The sequence below is a fragment of the Pempheris klunzingeri genome, chromosome 19, assembly GCF_042242105.1.
Source record: "Pempheris klunzingeri isolate RE-2024b chromosome 19, fPemKlu1.hap1, whole genome shotgun sequence".
Lineage (NCBI taxonomy): Eukaryota > Metazoa > Chordata > Actinopteri > Acropomatiformes > Pempheridae > Pempheris > Pempheris klunzingeri.
The window spans coordinates 3,092,458-3,116,198 of record NC_092030.1 but is presented as its reverse complement, the minus strand read 5'-3'; the positions used below and the strand labels follow the sequence as shown (position 1 = coordinate 3,116,198).

General features: G+C 42.0%; 2 protein-coding genes and 1 long non-coding RNA gene across 7 annotated transcripts in view; all 3 read left to right on the top strand.

Annotated features, from left to right (window-relative positions):
* The window catches only part of palm2akap2 (PALM2 and AKAP2 fusion), a 74,416-nt gene extending 61,353 nt beyond the window's left edge, over positions 1 to 13,063 (top strand). For 2 of the 5 annotated variants that reach the window (XM_070850130.1, XM_070850126.1), the window contains 8 exons: positions 4,130 to 4,342; positions 4,637 to 4,999; positions 5,844 to 5,942; positions 6,075 to 6,170; positions 6,332 to 7,775; positions 7,968 to 8,146; positions 9,080 to 9,118; positions 9,971 to 13,063. In XM_070850130.1, the coding sequence (XP_070706231.1) occupies positions 4,130 to 4,342; positions 4,637 to 4,999; positions 5,844 to 5,942; positions 6,075 to 6,170; positions 6,332 to 7,775; positions 7,968 to 8,146; positions 9,080 to 9,118; positions 9,971 to 10,099 (2,562 nt within the window). In that variant the 3' untranslated portion in view covers positions 10,100 to 13,063. The remainder of the gene's footprint in view (positions 1 to 4,129; positions 4,343 to 4,636; positions 5,000 to 5,843; positions 5,943 to 6,074; positions 6,171 to 6,331; positions 7,776 to 7,967; positions 8,147 to 9,079; positions 9,119 to 9,970) is intronic. The other 3 variants (XM_070850127.1, XM_070850129.1, XM_070850128.1) reach the window with 3 other exon arrangements.
* A 747-nt stretch (positions 13,064 to 13,810) lies between these two features.
* On the top strand, positions 13,811 to 19,880 carry LOC139219199 (solute carrier family 46 member 2). Its single transcript, XM_070851005.1, has 7 exons — positions 13,811 to 14,290; positions 15,305 to 15,475; positions 15,863 to 16,078; positions 16,274 to 16,445; positions 17,242 to 17,325; positions 18,915 to 19,071; positions 19,585 to 19,880. The coding sequence occupies exons 1-7, from the start codon at positions 13,811 to 13,813 to the stop codon at positions 19,643 to 19,645; spliced, it is 1,341 nt and encodes a 446-aa protein (XP_070707106.1). The 3' UTR covers positions 19,646 to 19,880.
* Positions 19,881 to 21,613: 1,733 nt separating this feature from the next.
* Positions 21,614 to 23,442, top strand: LOC139219331 (uncharacterized). Its single transcript, XR_011585706.1, has 5 exons — positions 21,614 to 21,675; positions 21,967 to 22,104; positions 22,571 to 22,653; positions 23,113 to 23,163; positions 23,365 to 23,442. It is a non-coding gene; the product is annotated as an uncharacterized lncRNA (long non-coding RNA).
* The last annotated feature ends 299 nt before the right edge of the window (positions 23,443 to 23,741 follow it).

Below are 23,741 nucleotides of genomic sequence, written 5' to 3'. Positions count from 1 at the left end.
AAACAGACACAGGAGCTTAGAGTGTGTGTGTGTGTGCATGTGTGTTTGAGGACGTCCATCATCAGGCCTCCATGTGTTCTGAGAGGCCTATGACGCGATATTAAAGCCGTGGAGAATGTGTTTATGAGACGTCAAGGTTGCGTGTTTACTTCCAGTCAGGGAGTAGTCGGGTGGACTCGTATTCTGGTAAATGTGCTCTTGCTCACAAACCCCCCCAGCGTCTCAAGCATGCAGCCGAGTGTGTATGTGTAAAGTGTGTATGTTTATGTGTGTGTGTTTGTGATTTTCATGCATCACAGTTGTAAGTAGTTCCAGATGTGATGGGAACAGCGACAGGCGGAGAATGACACGGTATTCAGCTAGTAATCCTGGTTTGACTCACGATTGTATTATTATAATTCTTATGAATTTCCACTGAATTTATTGATTCCCACCCTTTAAAATATTTATCGTAACTCTACCACTTGCATACCTTACCCAACACAACATTAACCTTTACTCCTGGGTTAATGCCGAGGGGAAATTGTTCATTTTCTTCTAAAAAAAAAAAAAAAAAGTAATAAAGATGTCTTTGCTTTGTAGGATTTTCCTTAACTTTCCATCCTTATTTGGAAAAGCAAAACACAAACAGCGCTGACACATCCTGGTGGTGAGGACATGGGATGGTTATGGCTATTTAACGCAGTAATTCACATTCATGTTACTCTTAAATAGACAGTTTACATGCTAATATGACCTTAACTGCTGGTAGGTAATAACACATCCTGAAGCTTTCAGACATTCAAACAAGTCATAAAGAATTTAATTTGCTTTTTCATTACAGTTACTGGATTTCACACACACACACACACACACACACACACACACACACACACACACACACTCCTTTATCTGTCCAGGCAGGGTGCACAGTGTCCCTCATCAGAAGTATTAGAGTCCGAGCCTTGAGGACAGCCAGTTATGCCTGGAATGTCAGCTTACCTCAATAAGAAACACGCACGTGAATACACACCTGCTGTACCAATAGACACACTTGAAAGAACACACACTGTCATGCACTGCAGTCGCATACACACTAATTTTATTGTATGTGTAGCAGAATAGCATTGCATATGAGACATTCCTGTACTGTAGTACTGTTTTCCTGAGGCAGTAACAGGATATCCTCCCCCTCTGTACTGTCCTGCCTGCTGGACACACACTCCTACACACACACACACACAGACTCACACATTCCTGCACATGCATGCACATTCACACACTCACAGTCTAAACAATGGGTCAAATATAACAACACCTGGTCCTCACATGGTCACTAATATCATTAACTGGGAAAAATCATTTGACTTGTTGATGGGAAGAGTGTGTGTGGGGAATAAAGGAGGTAGACAAGAAGCTGTAGATGAAAGAAAAAAAAGAAGAAACCAATACAATTGAGTATTTTCTTCAATATTGTTCCATGTCAGTCATAGTGTGGTTAAACCCTTGCAGAGGGTGAAGTTGATAAAGTAGCTTCTAGCTAACAGTATGATTAATAGTCCAAATGAGACATTTTAAAATGTGTATAAAATGTTATAAGTGTCGATCATTTCTATGGCGCTGTGTTCTTTTCAGCGATGTGTCCTTTTTTCTATTCTGTGTCTTTTTAATTGGTATTTCACTTGATAGGCTGGTTTTCTGTTTTGCTTGTATAATAGTCAGAACAGTTTCAAAAACCATGACAGAGTAGGAAAAAAATGATGTACATCAAAATGTTCACATATTTTAACAGATTTTGACAGACTTGGACATTTGTGAGGTATTCCTTCAAGAAAATATATTTACTCTGATATATTCCACACGCTCATGAGACAAAGGGAGAAGTCTGCATGTGACTGAGCAAGATGGGTCACCAAAATGCCCTCAGAGATTTTTTTTCTCTCTGTAGACACAGGAGACATGAAGATGGGAGGGAGGAGGAGACAGGACTAAAGGAAGGGGTGAGGGGCAGGGTGTTGCTTCAGTATAGACAGAGAAGGCTTTTTGAGGGGAGGCAGGGTGTCATGATCCATCATGTGACTTCACTGATCACAGAAACATAAGTCTAGCACAGAGGCCTCATGTAGATGGTTCACATCAGCAGAAACCCCCATTAAAACCATTAAAAGGCAGTCTGGTAGTCTGTCTGAGTCTCTGAGTGTAAGAGAGGGTAAAAACCAAAGACTTCCCCCTCGTGGCTGTGTGTGCTTCAACTGAACAGTGCTCCAATTCACTGAAGTGATCCTCATTAAATCCCCACGCACACACTCTCGTGTCAAAGAGACGGGGGTCAGAAACCCCTCATGGAGGCAAACACGTCCTTGGAATAGGTTACTGTAGAGGTGTAATAGGCGCAAGGCAGTAAAACAGGTAGCCAATAGAGTATTTGTTCATGGCATGTGTAGAAACAGAGAGGTCAATAAAGACAGGAGTGTGTTAATGTCGCCACTTGCTAACAAGGGAGTGGAATGTGTGGGAAAAACAGAAGGTCAAAGGTTTGACCCCCGCATGCCAGCGGGTCGTCAACAAGATACCCAGCCCCTGTTTGTAAATCAAAACACCGCAAGTAAATGTAGAAGGAAGTATGGGTTTCTGTTAATTCAAGAAAAAGATGAAGATCTTTTCTAAAATCACAGTATTGCAGTGTGATTATTGCTTCGTATGGATGTGACATGCTTTTCAGTGATGATATGATCATTGTGTTGAGTAACTGTTGTGTTAACTGTTATACAATCCATCAGTATTATAATTACATCTATCTGTCATCTATCCATCTATCTATCTATCTATCTATCTATCTATCTATCTATCTATCTATCTATCTATCTATCTATCTATCTATCTATCTATCTATCTATCTATCTATCTATCTATCTATCCATCTATCTATCTATCTATCTATCTATCTATACATCTATCTATCTATCTATTTATCCATCTATCTATCTATCTATCTATACATCTATCTATCTATCTATCTATCTATCTATCTATCTATACATCTATCTATCTATCTATCTATCTATCTATCTATCTATCTATCTATCTATCTATACATCTATCTATCTATCTATCTATCTATCTATCTATCTATCTATCTATTTATCCATCTATCTATCTATCTATCCATCTATCTATCCATCTATCTATCCAGTTTGCTGTGTATTGCAGTACATTTACAGATTAAATTTGGACTTGTGGTTTAGCAGTTACACCAGTTTCTACAGAAATATATAGTTACAGGATTTGAGACCAACTCAGCTGGGAAATTTAGATTTTAGAAGACATATTCCCTCGTCTCATAATGACTACTGATGATGTATCCTTGAGTGAGGCTCTCAATACAAAAACACATAACCTCAGCTGCTCAGTGAACACCTGAGGTTTGGTGAAACTGAGCACATATGAGGCTATCAAACTTTCTTTAAAGCTTCAGAACCCAGGTTATGTTCACTGACAACTCCCTTAGCAGTGATAATAAAGTATGAAAGTTAAAGTGATGCCAGGAGAGACTGTTGGACTCAGATTTGTAATCAAGAGATGATTAAAAACTGTTTTAATGGACTGAAGAGGAACATAAAGCCTCACCCACAGTTGCAAAAGCTGAAACATTTCTCCAAAAACTAAAATGAATTATCTGCCATCCCACCTGCCAGTTTGGCTGCTGTTGAACAGAGTATAAGAGGAAATGTGAAACAGGAGGAGTTGCTGTCTGTGAATTGTTTGCAGCATACATTTCTTAAAGCAAAGCTATAACAGTCCCCAGTCTCATAGAGGACAGTTCTGTTTGTGGTCCGTCATAAAGAGCAGCGTGGGGGTTGGCGTCCTCTTGTGGTGTGAGCCAGTCAGAACACACTCCTTCTACTGCAGGGGCTTAGCTTCACACACTGTAATACTGCAATGCAGACAGACAGGTGTGTGTGTGTGTGTGTGTGAGAGAGAGAGAGAGAGAGAGAGGTGTGTGTGTTTAAGATTATTAACAGTCTGACCTCTCTGAGAAACATCTTAGGTAGAAAAAAAGTCTCTTTAAATTCCTACTTTGATTGTTTTTATGAGCCTCTCCATACAGCGTCTCTGAACCTCGTGTCTTTGTTTGTGTTTGTTGACACAGAAATCGTGGCGGGCAGCCGAGGATGTCAGTGAGGCAACACCAAGAGAGCGAGCCCTGAAGAGCGTCAGTTTCCAGGAATCAGTCAGCTTTATCACTGACAGGCCTGCAACCATGGAACTAGAGAGCCAACAGGGCTGCCACAGCAGCCCCAGTAATCGAGCCCACAATGCAGTCGGTGTGAAAGTAGAGATGCCTGACAGCGAGGTGGTGCAGGTATGCAGATTCTCTTAACAAGACCCGTCTCGAATTTCCTCTGCTTAAACATAAACATACACAAACACATCTAAAAAACAAACCACGGCTGATTTTAGTGTTGATAACTGTTTTATCATTAATTTCCTTTGATTTTAGTTTAGTTTTGGTCTTCATGAGGCCAGTCCCAAACACTTAGACCATGATTCCAGGTTAGAGATGTGATCTCTGAAATGATTTATATAAAATCGATTTGGTGAAAATTGTAGTACAATAACTGGACACTAAAGCAGTTTGATTATCTGATGTCTACAGGAGATCCGCTACTTGGACCAGGTGTTAGATGCCGCCTCAGAGACCCCCACCAACGGAACGTCTTCTCCGTCAGAACACACCAGACCAATCAGGATCGATGGAAGCTCTCCCTCTGTCTGCGTGTCAGCCTCCTCTCCTGTCAATCACCAGTCAATCGTCGTGGAGGGCCAGAGGCAAACCACGTTCCTCCACCAGGAGGACTCTGCCCTGAGGACCAACGGGCACGTGCAGGTGGACGAGTCGGGGCCCAGCAAGGCGAAGTTTGAGCTGCGAGCGTTTCAGGAGGACAGACGGCCAGCGAAGCTCTTCTCCCCTGGAGAGGAGCAGCAGGTCCGGGTGACAAGGAGACGACCCACAGAGGAGGTAAACTGTGACAGATACAGGGTTCAGACACATAAAGTGGACAATAATGAAGAAAGGTTTACTTAAATTAGTAGCATTAAAGTCAAACAGTGATTAGTGCTTGTTGTTGAAAGTGCTTGCTTTGTGGTACAAGACACAAAACAGCAGCTAAATTAATGATAACTGCTGTATTGTTATTATTATTTCTTTTATTAGTTTTATTATTAATACTTGTCCTTTTTATTGAATTTAATTTTAAAACCATGACAGTCAGTGTGCTCCTACACAGGTCTGAAAAGTATGAAAAGGTGTGGATGTGGAGGGTTTGGCCAGTCCTAGAATGTATTTATTTAGGATACAGTATTAAGTTGTATGTGTGTACTTTTTTCTTACCACAACACTACACAATCATCAAATCAGGAAATTGTCGCCTAACAGGGAGGAGTGTTGAAACTGACAGTGTGTCGTAAGTTAACCCAGAGTGACACAAGCACGTGATGCGACAGCACTCAGGGTCAGTTTGTGGTCACATTTTCCTCAGAGACAAGGAAAGAGTCATGGCCGCTGCAAACTGTTTTAAAATCCCCAGCAAGTCAGATCCTCCTCAGGAGCCTCCTTTACACTGTAGCATGTGGGTACAACATATGGCTCGCTCAAGGGCAATGTGAGAGGTTTGCGAGGCAATGGAAAGAATTTACCACCAGCTGGTCAGCCAGCCTCAGACAAGCCTCACAGGACAGGAGTGACGGACACAGACCAACATATCCATGAAACTTTTCTCCTTTCTGATTTGGGATTACTGTGTCATGAATTTACTGAGTGGGCTCTTTGAACATATTCCCTCATACATCGTCTCCCCCGTCAGGTCCAGGAGCTGGAGCGTGAGCGTCAGGAGCTGATCAGAGACCAGGCAGTGAAGAAGAACCCTGGGATCGCCCAGCGCTGGTGGAACCCTCCTCAGGAGGTAGCCTCTCTCAATTTGAACTCAAATGACTCTTTGTACAAGCGCTTTACTTGGCTCATTCATTCAATCAGTCATTCATTCATTCACTCATTCATTCATTCACTCACTCATTCATTCATTCATTCATTCAAGATCCCCTTAGAAGAACAGCTGGATGCAGATCAGCTTGAGTCTCTTAAGAAATACCATGAGAGGAAACAGCAGAAACAGAGCTATAATTACACACAGGTAACACACACACACACACACACACAGACATACATACACACATACATACAGGCAGCATACCAATCTAAAGTAATGCAGATGAGGGTTCTCACCTTTAGTTCTCTCCTTTCTTTTCTTCTAACTCTCTCCCTCACATTTTGTGCTCCCTTGTTTATTCGCAGCCCCAGGTGTCAGGTCCTCCCACAATGGTGACCTTTGACCCAGAGCTAAACAGGAAGGAGGACGTTCTGGAGGAGCAGATCAACTTCTCGTCTGCCAGGAAGCAATTTCTGCAAGGGGATGGAAACAAGAGGGACGTAGCTCCTCACATATACTCAGCCAAACCCTTTTCAAAGTCCACCACCAGGAGCAGCCAGGGGAGCAGTGACACTGTCCCAGATACAGGGGAGGGTCACGTGACCTGGTCCGATGAAGGAATTGCAGGAGAATTTACTTGTGCACGAGCTGTAATGACAATCCTGCGTGAGGAAGAGGAAGGGAAGGGCCATTTCCACCCGTCTTTTCACCCAGAGGAGTCAGACTCAGGATTAGACGAGTTATCTGTCCGTTCTCAGGACACTACAGTGTTTAGCTTGGATAATGTTTCGGACAGCGGGGCTTCACTACCACCTACCCCACTGCCTCTAACCCCAGTGTCACCGCCTACCCCCCAGCCCACCACGCCAGTCAACGGGCGGACCAGTGGCACTCCCACAGAAGACGAGCTAGAGTACCACGCAGGGGTACTTGTCCAAAACGCCATCCAAAATGCCCTGGCAGCTCAGAATGGACAGGAGTGGCAGCCATCTGACTTGAGCTCTTCACAGCTGAGCACCCCTGTCTCTCCATCCAGCCCAGTGCCAGTATCTTCTTCTCCTGTGTCTTCTGGCGGAGCTCCCTGTCTCCAGTCTCCTGTGTCCTCCAGTCCGGCTCCATCCGCCCTGTCCCCTCAGCCAGACAGACAGCCAGAAGTAAGAGTTGTTTTCCAAGAGAAGCCTTCAGAATCACAACAGTCTGCACTGCAGCAGCAGCAGCAGCAGCCCTCCAGTCCGGCACAGCAGCCACGGCTCCAGACGCCTTCCCCGCCTCCCTCTCAGCCCATCTCGCCCCCACTGAGACCCAAAGATGGAGGCCCCAGGATCAAAATCCAGTCCTCTTATGCTAGAGCACTCGCCTCCTCAACCCCGGCGCCAGCTCCCGCCCCTGCCACTGAAGCTCCAGTTCACAGACCAACCCCAGTCTACCGTCCTCCTTCTCCTCCAAGCCCAGAGAAACCAGAGTTCAGCTACTTCAGTAAATACTCAGAGGCGGCTGAGCTGCGTAGCACAGCGGCAGCAGCACGAGTCCCTGAGGCTGAGCCGGCCAGCGGCCCGTTCCGCCTGCGCTCCAAGAAGCAGCGAACATTCTCAATGATCGAGGAAGAGATTCGAGCGGCTCAGCAGAGAGAGGAGGAGCTGAAGAAGCAGAGGCAGACACAGCCCGTTATTGTCCGCCCCAGCAACACCTCCAGCAGCAGTCTTGGTCACGGAAGGACGGGGATGCGGCAAACTACCATTTCCCCAGCAGATAAGATGAAGAGCAACAGCCTGCCAGCTAGACTGTCACTGACAGCGAGGACGGCACCAGGTTAGTCAGCAGTGAAAGGCTCATTGGTTCCCTGTATGAGGGCTGTGTTGTTATACCTGGCTGCTTTTCCTCGTTACAATAAGAGGGGATGTTGGAGTGTTTTTATGGGTATAGTCATAGTTTATCGGCTTGATCAGGCTGATTTAACAAACGTGTCAAACTCAGTTTGTTTCTCTGTTTTCCCACGTGCAGGAAAGATCGAGAAGGTTCGACCCGCACCACCTGTCTCACCCTCCCCCTCAGAAGGAGCCCTGTCCGACGCCGGCAGCGAGGACTCTGGGGGTTCACGACCCAAAAACTTCATGCAGACGCTTATGGAAGACTACGAAACACACAAGGTGAAGAGGAGGGAGAAACTGGAGGACAACAGTGTAAGTATTTAATCCTGGAGAAACTAAATTTGTGAAGACTTGTTTTTCCACATATAAACTGTAAATTCTAAACTGTACCTTAGATAACTACTAGAAATAAGCACAGAAAGTACGTTTGACCAGCAGCTAGTGTAGCCAGTGTGTTTGTCGGTTGGAGCTAAAAATGAAAAAGAAAACGAATAATAATTCTAACCCTAAATAGATAGAATCTAACTAAATAAAGCTGTAGACTTTTTTTTTGAACTGCTGACCTTAGAAGAAATGCAGCAAAGGTGCCAAAATGCATCTCACTGAGTGAATGTGGGTGATCACAGCTAATAGCACTTTACGTGCTTGTTTGACTCTTGCGCGTCACTGGGATTAGTTAATGTCAGCGCTGTGGAATGCCTCCATCCACGGGCGGGCGGTGTGAGCCAATACTGTACAACACCAAAGGGAATTTCCCAACCAGAAGCAGGAAATGAAATTGAAAGTAAGACACTAGGGGGGTGTAGGGGGTTTCTGCCCTTCTCATTTTTTTTATCTAAGTAGTCTTTTAATGCCAGGCTACGTCTGCCAGTGTGCTGTGGTTCAGAATTAGGTGGTTTTGAATTTTGTCAGACTGGACTGTCTGTAAAGCTCCACGGTGAATGATTATTTCATAAAAATTGGCTTACGTGATGGAAAAAAGTTTCACAACCAGAAAATGACAACAGCAGTTTCACTTCTTCACCTGTTTTCTTAATTCATAAGCGCCATACATGTCATCAATTTATCATTCACATACAAGAAAAGATAGATACATAGCAACCACAAGCAGAACAAAATTGGAAAAGAAAGTACGTCATTTCAGTGCCATGTGTTTTTCAAGATATTTGTTGTTGTTGTTTATCCATGATGACATCACATGTGTTGACTATGTGTACTGTTGCTTCTCTCCTGCTGGTCGGTCAGTATGCCCGTTTGTTGCTGGCTAACGAGGTAACCAACGAGGTACCTGTCGCACCTCAAACCTGTTCACTCCATTAACTGCCCTGACTGACAGACCTGGGTCAGACTAAAGTTACACATTCCTGTGTATATTTACATCGGATCTGTTCCTCTGGGTCTTACCAGTAGAAAGAAATACATCATTTTTATATATCTGTATCATGGTGTATTTGTGGCCATCTGAAGCCATGTGTTTTCAAGAGGGTAATTTCAGTTCAGCTAAGTTTCCAAACACAGATGAGTCAGAAAAGTGGAGATTTCCACTGATAATCACTTTTTTACTGTCCATTAAATGTGCACAGCATCGTAGATGAGTCAAAAGTCAGAGTATGTCACTTCACTCCCACATATGGAGCTGGTCCAGAAAATATAGACGGGAATGTATTATTGAAGCCTAAAACATTTTCCATCTGGTCCCAGGTCTGCCTTACTGCCTTACTGTTCTACCCTGTGGTGTTGGTGCTGCATGTGCTTGTCCATGGAGTTGGTGTGACCTTTGACTGAGTGTGTGACAGGGACAGAGATCAGGGAACACAAAATACAGAAATACTTCCAGCGTTCCAGCATGAAACTTCCCCTAAAAGGTTCTTATTGTCAAATACTGTAGCTGCACTTCATTTGCTGGTTAATAAGATACAAGTTAGGGACATTAGGTGTGAAACCTTCACTGCAGGATGGTTTAATCAAGTGCTCCCTGAGGTTTTGACATACACTGCATGTCATGTGAAAGCCACTGTGGTGTGTTTTGTGACTGTGTTGCCATTATATCAGTAGAACTGGAGAAAAGCATGGGCTCTATCAGTAAAGGGCTGATTGCTCTGCTTGCATCTGATCGGTTGTTTTTGTAAATAACAGGTTCTGGAGGCCACTCGTGTCACCAGGAGGAAAAGCGACATGGCGCGGAAATGGGAAGCCGGTATCTACGCCAACGAGGAAGGAGAGGAAGAAGAAGAGGAGGAAGAAGAAGAGGAGGAGGAGGAGTAAACAGCTTCTTTCAGAGACAGATAAAGGGCCGAGTGGAAAAGAAGAAGAAGAAGGAGGAAGAAGAAGGAAAATGCAAACAGGAGGAAGCGAATGATGAAGGACAGAGAAAGGAAACAGTATTTATTTCACTAATAGGATCCTGATGATCACGTGATCAAAGAGATGCATCAAGTTGTGGTTTGTGGACCTGAGGACTGAAGGCGTAACAGTATGTTAAGTGGCTGAGTATGTGGGAGACATTTGAAGTGTTGAGGTGAGTTTGGAGAAGAAAAAGGTCAGTGACGCAAGAGACACTTTGACGGGTGGTTTGAGAGCGCTGTTCAGAAGTGTATTTGGAATAAAAGGGTTTTACTAGTCAGTAGACGCTGAATGCCTGAAATATTCATAGGACTTTTCATTTACCTGTCTTTTTTTAAATTGAAAATATGAGCTGAGATCTACAGACTTTATTCTGACAGGCTGCCTGAGGCATGTTGTTGATGATTTTGGCACTGGGTGATAAGGTTTTCATTACCAACAAGAAATAATGCACAAGACAAGCAGGCGTGTGCACAGTGACTATCAAGAGATTTCTGTCATTTCAGGATTATTCTAACCTGGATTTGATGATGCTGCAGGAAGGCTGCTGTGTTTGAACCAAGTGGGAAGCGAAGCACCACTTTTAGAACCCGTAAAGTTTCCCCCTCTGCTTCCTGCAGTGCCACAGCGCAGATAAAACATAAAACGTATATATGACCTGTTTATGTGAGCTTTTGCGACCCTTTCAAGCATCTGTATTAAATCTTAAGTGCCGACTCGAGCCAGTCGGCGTCCTTGAACTGTTCAATGCTAGTGAGGAAATTTGCAAAACTAGCATCAAGGTCCGACTTTGCCTTAGACCGTCAGTAAGTGTTGGATGCACGATATGTATGATGTATTTTATCTTCTCCTAATCTGTGTTACAACAGTTTCAGTAGAGCTTAGAAAAAATACGCAACCACGTTAGATTGAAACCTGTCTATAAAACACTATTCTTCAGTGACTTCATGTCTATTAGGTGCAGGCGGGGAGGAGGGAAGCTAACTGCAGGTCATGTTTGCGTCACTTCAGTCAGTGTGTGTATTGATTAAAGGGCTGGGTTGGGGATTTTATATTCTAAAAATCACTTATTTAACCTTTGCTGGCTACGTCGCTTTGTTGACCTGTGCTTTCTGATGTAAGCAGTCGTTTCATGTATTATACTGAGGTAGGACTGTGTATTTGATATATGAACATGTATGTTGAGATTCCAGTGGGGCGACTGCCGTGTATCTGCTATACCTTGCTAGCTGAGGATAAAGTTTAATGAAAAATGTTGAAAAAGCTTTTTATAAAAAGTTGTTATACCAAAACAGAATGTTGTTATTTAGTCAGCCGATGCTCCTAAGTCTATTTAAGAAGTTCTGATTGTGCGCATGAATTTACACTCTTTTCCTACCCTGGAACAAGCACACACAAGCAGGGGAGGGAAGTAGGATGTCTCATTAAGTAAAAGGCTGCAACAGGAGGCTGAACTTGTGTTAATAACACACCAAGGGGGGCATTCATGAGTTGGGGATTGTCTGTTTTTTTTACTAAACCTCTTGTGAGCTTTGACTTTGCAGAACAATGTGATTTTTGAAAAAATGACCACGAAACAGGCCGCAGTGAGTGTGGTGATACTGTGGATCGTCCAGGTGTAGAAAACAAGCTTCAGAATTAAAAGAGTGAACACACGCTGAAACAAGAGTAAAACCCTGGAGCACGCAGAGCCGCCTCTAAACGAGAATTCACAGTAAAAAACAAAAAAAAACAAGGAAAAATAAGCAGTGTTTCTGAACCACTTTAACTGAGAAGTAGCTAAATGATTCTACTCCTCAGGCTCCGGTAACTTGTTTATTCAAGTGTGTGAGATTTTTGTTTTCCAGTCGAGTGGTGAGAAAGATTTTCCTGTAAGCCACAGGCCACAGCGTCTGATCACCTCATCTGCCAGTGTGTCCTGTTCAAGTGTCCTTCCTGACACACTGAATGAAACCCTCAGCTGCACACCTGAAACCTATCATTCAAACGAAGAACACATACTAACCCTCAACAGTAATGAGCTCTATCATATTTATTGGGACAGTCTGGTTTCTCTCAGCAAATTATCCACAAACGATCTATTTAATTATCTCCTGTGTTACGTTCTGTGAGGGACACGTACGTGCCAGTAACTCCACCAAACAGTGAAGTGAAAACCAAGCCTCCGTTTTCCCCTGAAACAAAAGCCACACAACGGTTCCAGAGAGGCCTCGTTGTTCTTTGTTTAATACATGTTATAATATATAAAATGAAAAAAGTATTTAAAGGACTAGAGTCCCTTTTTATAAGACTGAGATGGTTTTGCCATGTAGCAGAAATGTAAATGAAGTGTGTTACAGATACCACAGTTGCAGCGGAGGCACAGTGTCACTGGTGCTGATAAGAGATTAACTTTGCCACGTGAGTTTAGAAACAAACGAGAAAAAATAGTTGGGCTTGACAAGAAGACGAGAACTGTGCATGTTCAGCCTCACAGGACACAATCAAACAATCTTTCTGAGTTCTCATTAAGTACACGTTGTTACAGACATCATGCACACACACACAGGAGATAGAAATGTGTGATTTTATTATTATTATTATTATTATTATGCTTTTGTTGTTTGAATTCATGGTGCAGAGATGATTTATTTATCATTTTTAAATGCTGGTGGTTTGTTTGTTTTTTTGCCTGCAGGAGCAAACCGAGTTTCAGTGTGGGACTCACACTGTCTGTGTGTGGTAAAGCGATCTTCTAATACAGTACACAGTATAACCTCTGTTCCTATGTTAACCACTTATATGCTCATACTCTGCTTTGTTATTTTATAGCATATGTAAGGCTCACAGTTATACACCTACTATACATATTATGAATATTTTCTCATTAAAAACAAAACCTGTAAATGTGCGGTTTCTGATGGTTTTTATTCATTTATGATTTAACTGATTTAACTGATTTAACTGATCAGGTCATGTGAAAATGCAGCTATGAGCAGTAACCGGTTTGAGGTCAGTGCAGAGAAGTGCCCATGAATGCATCGTTTTTCACCAGCCGCCTCCTATTAGACATCAAATACAATGAGTTTTCTAAGTTTTATATCGTTGTAAACTGAATTTCTTTGCCTTTTTGGACCGTTCAGTGGACAAAACAACTTCACCCTGGGCTCCAGCAACACGTGATGGGCATTCTTTTCACTGTTTTTGTCCGATGTGGGTCCAAGTTGTTCCTGCAAACTGATTTGTAATGTATATTGACGTGAACTGAAACCAGTGACTGCAAATAAGGCAGGAAATCAGCCTAAAAATAAACAAACTGTGTTTTATCTGAATACCACTCTACAGATGACAGTGTTTTACTTCCACATGTGTGCCACTGTGTTCAGCTAAGTGTTTGTTTGGCTGCTGAAAGCCACAGCAATAAAGAAACAAGCCCATGTGGTTGACCAGAGAGTAGTTTCACAGATCTCTCTCACACACAAAAAAAAAACAGGAGGAAGAGGAGGAGGAAGAGGGCGTGACTAGGGACAGATTTATGTCGCTGCTGTGTGTGTAAAGTTAAAGCAGAACAAGTTTAACAGCTGCTGTGTTGATTTCTGCTGATCTCCACCTCCAGTCTGTGTTTTTAGACTTTTAATCAGGAAGGTTTCCATTATGCCGCTGCCGGCCCGCTGTGTGGCGGCCCTCACGGTGCTCCGGCACATTGAGCCGATCCTGGTGCTGGAGCAGCTGGGCAGCTCTCTCTACGACACCGCCCTGCAGATGATTGTCAGGGACCGAAGTGCCAACGCCACCTACCCGGATGCCCACCTCTCCAGGCAGGACAGCCAGCAGAAAGCCATATCGGACTTCTACATGACCTACAACCTCATCAACCAGCTCACTCCGATCATACCCGCGCTGCTGCTGGCCAGGTTAGGCGACCGCGGCTGGCGCAGAGTCCCCATCGTGGTGCCCCTGAGCGGGTACCTGCTGTCCCGGCTCGCCCTGCTCCTGGTGGTCATCTTCCGCCTCCCGCTGGAGGTCATGTTCGGCGCGGCGGTCCTCTTCGGGCTGTCCGGCGGCTTCTGCGCCTACTGGCCCGGCGTGATGACGCTGGCGTCGCTCGGCTCCACGGAGAGCGGCCGGTCCAAGGTCAGTGTTGCACAAGTCCACAGGTGTGATTTCATAGTTGAAGGCGAGACACTACAAGTGAGGAAAACATTTAAAGAACAGACATCACAATGAAACTTTTTTTTATTGTTTAGATATGCAAATGAGGCAGGGTAATTCAAAGTTTGCATAAATCCAAACATCTAAGTCATTTTTCTTTTCTTTTTTTAATATATTTATATTTATTTATTTATATATATTATATATTATATTATTTTTCACCGTGTATTGAAAAATAAACTGGTCTGAATCAGGCTAAGAAGGACATGAACAAACTCTCAGAATTTAGATGAATTCAAACTGGAAAATTTGGTTTGTGTGAGAGCTGCTGGAGATTTCTGATTCAGAGTAGGAGGGGAAAAAAGACCTTTTGACCTTTTTAAGATATGATTAAAAAGAAATCTGCATATAGACAATGTATAGTAAGTGAAACACTTTTTGAAAGCAGAATAGCCCAAAATCTCAAAGTGCAGGTAAAAGCAGTCTTTAGCTGTAGTGTTTTACCTGAGAAACTAAACCTGCTTCGTTCATATAAGACAGCTTTAGTAGAATATCTGTGAATTTGTATTCATACATGTGTGACAGCACACATTTTAATTTTTTTTAATAATTTGCACATTAAGACATTCACGAAATTTCCATTTGCCTTTAGTTTTGTGTAGACACACTATGATATGTGCATATAAATAATAGGCTTAAATCCAACCAGGTCTAACAGAAAATCATTCAATCAGTCAGTCTTTATTTATATATATGCCAACTCATAACAAATGCTTTCTCATAATGCTTTTCATAAGGAGCATTTCAGACCAAACTTAATTAAGAGAGAGACCAAACGATTCAAGAATTCTAAATTAAGGATTCAAGAATCCCCACATGAGCAAACATCAGGCCACGATGACGAGGGAAAACTCCCTTTTAAAAATACCACAAGACTCAACCATTTATCTGATCACAAGGCCATGAGGTAGTTCATGTTGTCCATGTCCCGTGCAGGCGCTGATGAAAGTGGAGCTGCTGTATGGGATGGCAGGCCTGGTGGGCAGCCTGGTGTCCGGTCACCTGTTCCTGCTGTACAGCTCCAATCTGGGACACGGGACCGTCCTGCTCACGATTAGCGCACTGCTGCACCTGCTGTGCCTCATACACTCCATAGTCCTGCTGCAGGTCAGTGTGTGTGTGTGTGTGGAAGATTGCAGAGAGAATCCTGTATGGATGTGTGTGTTTTCATTGTGTAACTCTGTAAGCTGAGCCTGCATAATGGATACAGAGTATTGGTATCTGTTAATAAATGTTTAAATGTATGTCCGATCATCTAATTAATTGCACAAACTACTCCTTTTTTTAGTTTGGAAATTAAAAAGCTAATAACTTGCTGCACATTTCTAAAACCGTATGTGACCATTTAAAGGAGCAGATTAAATGACTAACTGAGCAATAAGATTGTAATTAGGAACTGATAAAAGCAACAGTAATGCTCATATAAAAGTTTTCTATGATAAATATACACATTCATACAACAGGAGACTGATATCGTCTCCATCTTACTTTTAGGTGAAACAGATCAAACAGTCAGAGGCGGAGGAGAGCCCCAACCTCCTCGGTCCATTCTCCCGTCCTGCTCCAGTGGAGGCTCCTGCTGAGAAAAACATGGTGAACATGGTTCTGCTGTTTGTGGCTGCGATCCTGTACGTGTCTGCAGTGGGTGGAGGCGTAGAGATACTGGCCGTCTTTGTGCTGAAAGAGCCACTGAGCTGGACTGCTGCCCAGGTGACTTTGTGCTGACTTTGTTTTTACGTGTTTAGGGTTTATATTTGTAATGTATGGAGCTGGCTTGTATTGGATCCATATGCGTATTGTGTGTTTTCATGGATAGTATTGTGTAAATACATGTTTCCTCTTTCTTTTGTCTCACCTATTTCCTCCTTCTCTCTCTCCTTCTCCATTCTCTCTCTGTTTCTCCAGGTGGGCTATGGGAATGCAGCAGGCTGCCTTATCTTCATCACCAGTTTCCTCGGAGTCACCGTGTTTCGTCGCTGTGTCAGCGATGTGATGCTCATCCTGATCGGCATGCTGTCCTTCGCCTCAGGAATTTACTTCATGTGCTTCGTCAGGACAACCTACATGTTCTACCTCGGTAAGACTGAGCGTCTCAGACTGAGGCAGTTTGTGGTGGATTGTGACCAATGGCCATTTTAACCTTCAAAGGAAAATTAGTCCCAAAATATTGTACTACCAGTCTAATATAATATATTCTACTTAAATGTATTAATCTGATAAATCTGCTAATCACCAGTGAGAAAAAGTTTTCATGGAGCCTGTAATTTTGCAGCTGAAGCGTCAGACAGCAGCATCCAACAGAGCAAAAAAAGTCCCTCGCTGACAAATTGTTTTGCTGATGTCCAGTACACATCCAGGCATTTCTGGCTCACACAAAATCCACATAGTATGCAGCTGAAATGCACTACCCACTCTATTTGACATCATCATTAAATATGAATAGTATGTTACCATGCAAATCTCTTGGTCGCCAAGCAAATACCATTAACAAAGACTGGCTCTGACCTGTTAATTCCAAATAAAACAAAAATATAAAACATAATGTTCTGTTGTAATAGGAAAGAGCGAGCAGACATGAGCTGCACACAACAGCAAATGGAAAAGCCTTAAAAGTCTTTAAAGGGAAGAGTTGTAGGAACACACTGGACATTCATGTCTTGTCATATCACAGGTTGCAGTATTGCTTTAATAAAATAGAATATTTAGATGTTGTGGGTGAGATAATTACAAAGTTGCGCCATTAGGAACCTGACACGCATCCTGCCAAAGAGAGGAAACAGTGGCGGCATGGCGGTGGTGGGTGGTGGGCTGTTCAAAAGGCTGTCATTGAGGGAGAGAGAAAAACAAATTAATCACTGTTCACTCCTCCGCAGCTCGCTCACTCAACCTGTTTGCTCTCATCCCGATGCCCACCATCAGATCTCTGCTCTCACAGCAGGTTACTGCATCCTCATGTGGTGAGTATTCAGCCTCTGTGTGTGTGTGTGTGTGTGTGTGTGTGTGTAAAAGCACTACAACTGAGTGATAAAAACAGTAGAGATAATTAGCAGTTAAATATATATATATATATATATATATATATATATATATATATATATATATATATATATATATATATATATATATATATACATATATACATATATACAAATATACAATGCAAACATATGCGAGCTTTTGTTGTTAGAAAGAGGTTTTGGTCAGTTAATTACAAATTTTCAGTGCAATGCTTTTCGATGAATTCACTTCCATTTTATTGACATGGAGGCAGAGATGGATATCTCCCATCCCAGCCTCAATAAAACCTAAGTTATCTGCTAGATACCACAAGATGTAAGTGTAGTAAATACAGTTTTTGTACTTTTGTAAATATATCAAATTAGCACTGCTTGCAGTCAACCTTTTCCCTTAGAACGTAAATCAAATCTGCCAAATCAGTGACATGTAGCGTCATGATTTTATACACTGAGAAGAAGTTGGGACTAATATTTACAGTAGTATTATAGTAGTAGTACAAGTAGTATTTTAATTCTTATGTGGCCAAAGATCAGAGAGAAGAGCAGGATCGTCTAAGTGTCTGTGTGCCAGAGTGAGAACAGGAGGAAGGAAGAGGGATGTCAACACAATATTTCCTGAAAAGTAGGATTGCAGTCTAAAGTTGATGGAAAGGTCAGACCAAAAGGCTGAGCTGTGTCACTATCACTGGTAGGTCACCTGGCAGAGACATTTATTTTAACATTAGAATATGGGAATGCTTCAGGAATGGTTGACATAAATATAGATAATACCTGTTAATATGCAACCTTATGATCTACAAAGTTTGGGGGAAAAGCAGACTTGTGTGACTCAAGTTCCAAACATTGTGAACAACTATAGTTAAATTATGTTTAGGCACCTCTGAGTTAGTTGTTTGTAGATTTCGATTAAGCCACCCTTATGTTCTGTGTGTGTTCACAGCGTCCTGTAGCTTTTAGACAGGTATGCACACCTGAGGTAGGTGGTGCATACTGGAAACCTGCAGTCGGGCTGGTTTATACTGTCATGCTTCCTCTCTCTCTCTCTCTCTCTCTCTCTTCCCCTGCGTGTGTGTTTGCTTTGACATGAATAATTTCTCTTTGAGAAATCAGTGCAATGCCAGCACACACACACACACACACACACACACACACACACACACACACACACAGACACACACACACGTTACTAACCTCAACCTTTTTCCAGTCCACAAACACAGACACACTGTACAAGAAAATAATCTTTAAAAAAAAACCTTAAAGGAAAAGTCATGGATGTATTATAAGAGTTGGATCCTGGACCAGAAATGTCACCTTCTCAGTCCAGTAAGAATTTCCCACCTGGCACATGCACCAATAGCTTCTCTTGCTCCCAGGTTTGAATATGCACATTAGTGCTCACTCTCTAAACTAAAGAGATCTCTGTGGGATTAGTTTATTCTAACAGGAAGTGTACATGTGTGTATATGTTTCCCCTCTGAACTATTGACTTCTCTGTCCTTTGACCTACCTGTCCTCCTTCCCATCAGGCACCACTCTCACCTGCCTGCAGCTGGTTCTGAAGTTTGCCGGTCTGGCATACATCCCTGCCTTTACTAAGATCTATCAGAAAACCCTGGACTGGTTCCCAGGCTTCGTCTTCATGCTCTCCAGCATCATTACAGTACTGGCAATGATACCCATCAGGTAGGCTGTGGGTCACATAACGTTGCTTGCAGTAGATCTCTCCTTGAGGATCAATATTTGTTGTCATTAGGAAAGCTTAGCTTAGCTTAGCCTAAAGACTGGAAATGGGGAAATAAAGCACTGCAGGAATGATCCCTAAAACCAGGATATTGTATTGTAGCTTAGCGGTGGTGGCGTATTTCATTTCTTGCCCATTTCTATGCTTCAAAAATCATAAAGTAATGTTCATTTTTTTACTTGTGCATAGTTTGTTTTTAACTTTCTTGCCATTTTACTTCTCAGATGGACTCAGCTCACCATTTTCTATTCACTAAAGATTCACTATCCTGTAGCATTTTTTTTTAAACAAATCAAACTGCTTTTTGCTAATTTTATTGATTAGGTAAATTCATTCCTTGTGAATAAGATCTGTTGTCTCTAAGTTGCCTATGTCTTCTGTTGATAAGTTGTACAACTTTGAATGAAAAACAGACTTAAAAACTGACATGCCCCTTTGCTCTCTTCTCCCTCCAGTATCGTTGGCTGTAGATCACGTCAGAAGCGGCAACAGTACGAGAGGATTCAGGGAGAATGATGGCACCGGCATCATCACCAGCATTGAGGAAGCGCTGGTACAAGGCAGACGGGAACTGAAACTTGAAATGGGCTAAAGGTGCCTTTAATTTCACTTCCTGTAAAGTTAAACCCATAGACACTTTAGGAAAGCTGGATTTCCTACCAGCCTTAACAGTTACAGGAGGATATCGGTTCCTGTGTTTACATGAACATTTTATATTAAAAAAAAGAATCAATTATCTGATAGATTTCAATGAGGCCTATGCAGATATGCGCACAGATATTTTTCATGAAAATATCACAACCCAGTTAAAAAAAACTGTTGAACTTCTGACGTCAGCCAGTGAAATCTGTCCGAAGGGATTTCAGCAAACTGTAGCTGCATCACTGAATGTGTCAGACTTCCAAGCGCCACCTAAAGAAGGAGGATGAACTAAAACGGACTGATTTTAACAGGTTTGTTGTCGTGTACCGACTCAAACTGGATCACACTTGGATGTCACCTGTAAATATCAAACATAGTCAACACGGACATATGAAGTTGGACACAAGTTGGAATTTGATATTCCAGCAACTGTCTGCTAATATATGCTAGTAATGCTGTCATTTTATATCATAGTTATGTTCTTTGGCTTTACACTTTTTTGTTCTGAGATGTGAAGTAAAGGAAAAATTGTTGAAAAGTTGAAGGATGATTTTTACTCAATTCTGCATTTTATTATTCTTTGTCGATGTTACTTTTTTGACTTTTTTTATAGTTGTATGTTTGGTCAGTTAACTTTGCATTTATTTGCACAGCACTTTGAACTGCACTAAAACAACACTAGTTGTTGACAGTCATGCTAGCTGAGTGTGAAATGATCACTGTATTAGAAAAACAAATCCAGACACAAAAACATTAAATTAGAAATGTAACTTTTGGAAATCTCATTGTGTGTGTCCTGTCATTCAGCTTGATGGTTCTGTGAATGGATCTAAAGGGAGGAATATTACCATTCAATTGTATGCATTCATTTGTGAATGCACTTTTATTTATCGTCACTTTTACAGACACATAACAGTTACTTGTTTTTACAGGTTATTACACCTAAGGTATGATTTATGTTGGTGTTAAGGAACCATCAACCATCAAGCTGCAAGTTGTATAGAAGTCTTTTTTAATAAACCTTCCTGAAGAATGTTTTGGGTTCAATTTCATTTCCTTTGCATAGAACCAACTAGATGCAATGTAATTAGTAGCAACATACTTCATTGAATTATTCTTTCCATCACATACATCACATCTTTATTTACATACATCAATGGAGTCTCAGAAAGTTGTGTGATAATGTGCAGACTATGAACATTGTATTAATATATGTGGTCATTGGCAGTGATATGTAAGAAGAAAAGATCCTTGTGAGGTTTCTGGAGAGCAGAGGTCAAATAACATGACCAAATATCTCAGTTGTCATCATTCTTGTATGTTTACATTGTGCATTTATTCTTATATCCATCAACATACAATACATCAGTGTTTATGACAGGGCTGGAATGATTCCTGGAACAATGAGAACAATTTGGTTACAAAAAAAATACACAGTTACTATTGTTTAATATTTTAATCAAACCTTTGAATGATCAACTGAAAACAGAACCACAGCAAACAAATCAAATAAATCAATAAAGGCCAGATGCTGCTTCTTTTACGGTCTTCGCTCACTTCTTGAACTAAAAGTCAAGTGTTCACTCTTTCCAGACCCGCTTGAGTTTAAATCCGGCTCCCCACCTGTCTGCGGCTCTGTACCTGGACTGTACCACTACTAGCTGTCTTCAGAGCGTCTCCCTTCCTACTTTCACATAATGGTATGATCCTACTCTGTTGTCGCATGTGATTGGCCGCACGGTGGGCCCTTCACAATAAAAGCCTCACGATGCGGCGCTCCCGAAGCCGTTGGCACTTCTCCTTCAGCTGCGAAGAGTCGGAGGCTTTGCTTCTGCTTCATAAAGTATTTGGAGGGCGAAAGGAGGAAACATCATGGAGATGCGGAGTTGGTTTTGGTTAATGAGGTCAGTCTGAGGCTGAATGGCCGAACAATCACAAACAAATCAGTGGTCAGTTGTTAGCTAATTGGCTAATGCTAGTGTTAGCTAATTAGCTAATGCTAGCTAAGGTGTTCATAGCTGCTACAGTTTACTGCTGCTTGAGGGGATATATGCTAATATATATATGCTAGTAAGGGCACAACAGTTTTACTCTGTGGTTTTTGGATGTATTGGTGGTTTCATTGTGGAACTTAAGTACCAGATTACTGTTGTAATAAACACTGATGGTTCTCATGTTCTCTGTGTTTGCTCTAGAACCTCCAGAAGTTCCTCATGGATCCTCACAGCTGCTTCAGAGGGAGAAAGGAGACGGTGATCACACCGACACTCTGCAGCAGCAGGAGAGTTAAAGCTCAGACTTAGTGTAACGTTCATTAAAGTCCTGTTTCATCAGTAAGTGTGTCTGCAGTGAGTTTGCTGCTAATGACTGGACTGCAAGATCAATAATCCCTGATCAGTTTCACCATGTGGCTAATTAGTGGCTAACATGCTGGCTAGTGTTAGCATGTAGCCTGATTGTAACTGGATGTTCTTCAGGCAGCAGTGACGTAGCTCCCTGTGGTGTCACCTGGAGCTCAGGTGTGTCCACTTAACCACTTGGTGCAGTTAAGGGACAAAGTTTGTTTCCTGGTTTTTCTGCTCTAATGAAACTTCAGACTCTTAAATTAGCTCAGGGAAGTGTTAATAAATCAGTGGTTTATTGTGGCTGAGATCAGGTGAACCACAGGAAGTTTAACAGCAACTTTGAAGTGAGAAATCAACCTTTATTGTCATCAACATCAGACTAAATGTGTCATTTATTTCCTTTTCACTTGAGTATAGAGCTGTAGTTTTATTGTGAAAATCTTTCCTGTTGCAGGTGGTGCTCCTCTGGGCTGAAGAACCTGTGGGAAAAATGCTCAACTTGACCTGGAACATCAGATGGATGTGTTGACATGAAATGTGAGCTTTTATTTTCTCTTCACAGAGCAAACTAATCACTTTCATCCACAAACTCTGATTTCTTCCTGAACTACTTGTTGCTCCACTTTTCTAATATGAGGATGATTTCCAGGTAGAAAACAGTTCTCTAATGTTAATGTCACTAAATGTTGGAATTGGAGCACATTAAACATTGAAGATTTGTTGCAGTAGATAATTCTCTCTTGGAGCCTGTCTGTAAAGGGAGAATCTAAAATAAAAGTATCCAGTAAAGATGAACACAGGATGTCGTCACAAAACTTTATTGAAAATGAAGAACAATTTCCAAATCATCAGATCAAGTTGAACCTTCTGTGGATCCAAACAGAAGGTCCTGTGGAAATGTAGCAGACTGTCGTTACCTTTGTCTCACAGGAGGCGCCCGTTAGCAGCATCATGTATGAACAAAAGATAAAAGTTGTGCTCTTTGTCTTTTCCCAGGATGCAGCAGGAGAACCTGAATCAGCTGTGGATCCAAACAGAACTGTGTTTGTATGAGAGCCTCAGTTTAGCACTGATTTCTACATAAAGACATGAAGTGGAAGTTGTTGTTGGTTTTTATTTTTATGCTGCTGCTCTTTATGGAAAGAGTTTGTAGATAATTGTCAAAGTGATTTGAGGTAAAAGTAGAGCAGCAGCTCCTCTGACATGTTTGTACTGAGGTGTTAATCATTGTCTTCCTCTGTCTGACAGGATCTGCCTCCATGTTCCTGCTGGATGTCCAGTGAGCGAAGCAGCACCTTCACTGTGTCTTATATCTGAAATAAAAAGGAAGTTTAGTCTAAATCTTGTTTCCTATGTCTTCTATATTGTGATTTTGCTTTAACTGCACTACTGAAAATGCAAAGCTGTGGCTCTACCTCTGGTCTGTGTAGCACCTTTACACACAGGAGCTGGGGACTGAATTTATTTTAGAGCAGAATCCTGTGTTTTACTGGTCATTGATTCAGTTTAATGTGAAATTGATCATTTGTGAACCCTCTTTAGTGACTTATCTCTAAAAAAAAAAAAAGCCACTTTAGGACTGTAAGCAGGCAAAAAACTTAGTAATTTTTTTCCTGCTCTAAATC

Bases quoted from the DNA above. Each gene is read 5' to 3' on its own strand.
- LOC139219199 (XM_070851005.1), top strand. From the start codon at position 13,811: ATGCCGCTGCCGGCCCGCTGTGTGGCGGCCCTCACGGTGCTCCGGCAC. The intron at 14,291-15,304 runs GTCAGTGTTGCA...TGTCCCGTGCAG, and splicing joins CGGAGAGCGGCCGGTCCAAG to GCGCTGATGAAAGTGGAGCT. The intron at 16,079-16,273 runs GTGACTTTGTGC...CTGTTTCTCCAG, and splicing joins TGAGCTGGACTGCTGCCCAG to GTGGGCTATGGGAATGCAGC.